The sequence below is a fragment of the Cnephaeus nilssonii genome (assembly GCF_951640355.1).
Source record: "Cnephaeus nilssonii genome assembly, chromosome: 11".
Lineage (NCBI taxonomy): Eukaryota > Metazoa > Chordata > Mammalia > Chiroptera > Vespertilionidae > Cnephaeus > Cnephaeus nilssonii.
Genome location: NC_137082.1, coordinates 60491517 through 60496010, shown reverse-complemented (window position 1 = coordinate 60496010; position 4494 = coordinate 60491517). Strand labels below are relative to the sequence as shown.

General features: G+C 50.1%; 1 protein-coding gene across 1 annotated transcript; it reads right to left on the bottom strand.

Annotated features, from left to right (window-relative positions):
• Positions 1–221: 221 nt before the first annotated feature.
• On the bottom strand, positions 222–1127 carry LRRC30 (leucine rich repeat containing 30; the record flags this gene model as incomplete). Its single annotated transcript, XM_079785145.1, has 1 exon — positions 222–1127. The coding sequence occupies one exon, from the start codon at positions 1125–1127 to the stop codon at positions 222–224; it is 906 nt and encodes a 301-aa protein (XP_079641271.1).
• Between the last annotated feature and the right edge of the window lie 3367 nt (positions 1128–4494).

The window sequence follows — 4494 nt, the reverse complement described above, 5'->3', positions numbered from 1 at the left end:
AATTTATGTTTAGAATGAGATGACCATATTTATGGGGGTTATTAGGAACATACAGAGTTCAAAGCAAACCCCTGCCTAGAATGCCATTCAACTACAATTTAGCAAATATTAACACACACGCCTTGACCAACCGAACAGGAAGAGGAGAAAGCTCAGACCAGAGAAGTACCCAGTGGGCAGAGTCCGGGTGAGCTGGCTGCTGTTCCTGCCTCCGCGGCCACTCAGTTGTGCTTTTTGTCCTTCAGGTAGCTGACGAGCATCTCCAGGCCCCCCTCCACCAGCTCGGGCAGAGGCTTGGATAACGGGTTATGGGAAATGTGGAGCCCTTTGTCCATGGGGTTCCAAGCGATCCTCGCCAGTCTGCACAGCAGGTAGAGTTCCTCCGGGAGGGTCTGGATGTCATTGTTGTTCAAGTTCAGCACCTCCAGGCTGGCGAGAAGGCAGAGCGAGCGCGGGAAGGAGTGGATGCTGTTGTTCTCCGCGATGAAGATCTGCAGGCTGCCCAGGCACTGGATGCTCTCGGCGATGTTCTCCAGGCGATTGGAGCCCACGTGCAGGAAATCCAGCTCCTTCAGGGCGAACACGCAGACGGGGATGTGAGCAAAGCAGTTGTTGCTGAGGTTCAGCTTCCTCAGCCGGGAGAGGTCGGCGAAGCTGGCGGGCAGCTGGGAGAGGCGGTTGTGGGACAGGCTCAGGACCTCCAGGCTCCGGCAGGCGCTCAGCTCGGCCGGCAGCTCGCTCAGGCGGTTCATGTTGAGGAACAGCACCCGCAGGCCCTGCAGGAGGCTGAGCTCGGGGGGCAGGCTCTTCAGGTGGTTCCCGCACAGGTTCAGCACCACCAGCCTGCTCAGCCTGCCCACCTCGGGGGGCAGAACCCGCAGCTGGTTGTGAGACAGATTGAGCTTCTGGACCTCGGACAAGCCCCACAGAAAGTCGGGGATGTCCGTCATCCCCTTGGTGACCAGGCTGAAGCTGATGTGGCGCATGCCCCGCTTCAGCAGGGACCGGGGGTCCCTGCCCGAGAGCAGGGCATCATCCCAGGCGGACAGTTTCTGCCTCCTCCGCAGGCACCCCATCCTCCTGGGGCCCTTGTCCTTGGAACCGGCACTGGACTGCCTGGCCCCCATTTGTTGTTCTCTCCACCCTCTCCGCCCCGGTGCCCAAAGGTTGGGGTGAGTCCTACCCCAGCTGCTGAAAGCCTGGCTGGCGCGGCGGGGAGCGCAGGCGGAGGTGAGGAAAGGCCGGCGGGCAGTCAAGGGCGGAGGGAGCTCCGGAGGGTCTGGGTCAGATGTCCGAGACGCCCCGCCGTGGCCCCGGGACAGGCGGTGAGGTTAGATGGTGTCTCTCGGAGCGGCGGGCTGTAATGATATACTCGTCCCCGCGGCTGCCGCGGAACTGAACCCTTCGCTCCCTCTGTTTGTTGCAAGGCAGCTGTCACTGTCATTCTGCCCGGGGTGAACCAGGCTGGTGTGTGCAAACAGGTCACAGGGAGGCTTTATGTAACTCTCCCCTCTCAGCTTAGCTTGGGTACCACAGCTGAGCGGGGTGATCAACAAGCCCATCTCCCAAAAGGAAGCAAAGAGGAAAAATAAAGCAGGCCACGCAAGCCCGGGCTCCATGGTGGCCGGACTCATCAGGGCTCCAGAGCGAAACTGGACTAAATCCTGGTGACAGAGTTTGTTTCCAAAGCTAAGGATCCTCAGAGGAAATACTCACTCATTTCAACTTTGGTGAGTTGTGTGGTTGTGGAAAAGTAACGAAGGGGCCCGGACACCTGGAATCCTCCAGGCCAGAGGTCTTACAGGATGCTTGTCAGTGAGGAGAGAAGAAAGGGGGTCCAGACCCCCACCCCATTTCAACCAGAGAGCTCTGGGGACCTCTGTTTTACAGGGGCTTGTGAGTTTTGTGGGGTGCACTTTAAATGTCTGAACAGCCTCTTAAGTGGCTGCCTTAGTAAGGTAAGCATGGGGTGCCCACTGTTTTAGGAAAAATACAAAAACAAAACTATAGAGAGACCTCCCTGGGTTTATACCTCTTTCTCTTTCCCTCCCCTTCTCTCCCTCTCCACCTACCCCCCTTCTTGAATTTAAAAAAAATAAAAAGTTAACTTATACCCTAAGTAAAGGGAGACAATAGTTGGTGCTATATGCTGAATTGTGTCGCCTCCAAATTTCAAATGTGGAAGTCCTAACCCCCAGGACCTCAGAATTCAGAGATTGGGCCCCGTGAGAACACAGGGAGAAACCTGCCACCTGCAGGCCAAGGAAAGAAGTCTCAGAAGCAACTGTCCTGTGGACACCTTGGTCTTGGGCAGGCATCCTCAAACTACGGCCCGCGGGCCACATGCCATTTTGTTTTTCTACTTCAAAATAAGATATGTGCAGTGTGCATAGGAATTTGTTCATAGTTTTTTTTAAACTATAGTCCGGCCCTCCAACGGTCTGAGGGACAGTGAACAGGCCCCCTGTTTAAAAAGTTTGAGGAGCCCTGGTCTTGGGCATGTACCCTGCAGATTTATGTTCTTTAAGCCATCCCCGTCTGCGGTGCTTTGTCCCAGTAGCTGATGCAGCTGGGGAGGAGGCAGAGATGAGGCCTAAGTCAATAAATAAAAATAGGCCGTGATTAAAGGGAGAAGTGATATCCGGTGGATGACCCCGGTTCTGAGAAAAGGGCTGCAGTGTGTAGCGAGGGCTGGGTTGGCCGGAAAGCATGTGGCTTTTGCAGGCAGCAGCCCACGCGCACAGCCCCCAGCACAGCAGGTGTGTGTCCTGGAGAGCGATGCTGGTCCTATGACCTTGGTCTCAGAGTCCAATCACCAGGCCAGAAGCCGGAGCTGGGCCCTGACTGGGCGCTGCCTGGGGCATTTTCAGGCCCATCCACTGAGCGGCCAGTGTCTGGGCAGGAGCAGCAACAGGAGGCATAAAGCAATGCAAGGCCATTTCTCACTCCACTTGGCATTCGAAAGAGATCTGACCCCTTTCCACCGAGTAAACCCCTGGACAAAGGCGGAGAGTGGGTTTTTTAAATGGATACTTAAATGTTCTATTAATTGCGGGAGGGAGGTAAGAAGCTAAATTTGTGCCCTAACGTTTTTGAAGCAAACCATGCCTTATAGATGCCTATGACAGTAGGGTTCTGCTGTTTTATAAAAAGTTAGCTAGGCTTCTTCTTTCCCTCATGAGCAGGAGAAATTATGCTAGAATTCCTGAAATGTGGGAAATAACAGGAGCTGGGATGGTTTGAACAAGAATCAACAGCTTTCTTCTTTGTGGCAATTCTTTCTTTTTCTCTTAACACATCTCTCCAATAATAACTTTTTGAGCATTTATCAATAGTCAACATTTATTGAATGTTTACTATGTGAAAGGCATTGCACTAGGTACTTTACAATGCAGGATAGAAGTATTAAAATTATCTTTATTTTACAGATAAGGAAACAAAGATAGGACTAGGTTAAGTAACTTATGCAAGATTAATTCACTTGCCCAAGTTCAAGTATCTATCTAGTCGATGTCAGACACAGAATTCAAACCCAGTTAGTCCAGTTCCATCACCTGCTAGAACTATAAGAAGACTCTGGGGTTATCCCTGTTAGATAGATGGATTAACTATGGCTAGATTGTGTGTTTTCTTTTCAAGTTGCAGAAAGCTAGGTCTGGAGAGAACATAGTTAAAGAAATGACTACATTAACTACATACATAGAAATAACTACAGAATTAGGCATTCTGTCCCCCATCACAACAGGGAAAGCAAAAGTTAAAATATCATTCCAGAAGACTTTGACATAATGGATTTAATCCCCTCCAAAAATAGTTCAGTTCTTCTCTAGCGAGGTTCTCATATATCAAAAGGACGAGCTGTGTGAATAGCTGACTTTATTTCTTCTAATTTTTTGAAATGTAGATACTGCCTGCTTAGTTAGCCATGGGTTTGCAGTCAGAGCATGGGTCACCTAGAGCGCGGTCATGGTCTTAGTCCCTGTCCTCATCTATGACACAGGCCTTTCAGGTGGATGATTTCCCAGGGCCACTTCTCACTCTGCAAGTTGAATTCTCACTACACATGAGACCACTTCAGGGAAGTGTAAGTCACATAAGTTCTTTTCTGGTGAAAGCATGCAAATTCAAGGAAGCTTCTATTTTGCTTACTTTGATATTGGTCCCTGGGAATAAACAGTAACAGTACTGTCTTCTTCCCTCCCTCCCTCCCTTCCTCCCTCCCTCCCTCCCTTCTTTTCTTCTCCCCTTCCTTTTTAATACTCTTCTAATTTAAAAAAAAAAAAGAGTAATAGGTAATGCTGTTGGCTTTATTATTCACTATGGAGACCACACATCTAACTCTTTCCAAAAGAGATTTTTCAAGACTCTCTGAGAGGCTTACAGTTTGGAGTAAGTCTCAGGAGGAGGCATTGTTGGACAAAGTTTTGAAATTCCAGGGCATGGTAAGTAATGTGGCTGTCTTTAAAACCTAAAGAAGTTATATAATAATTGAAA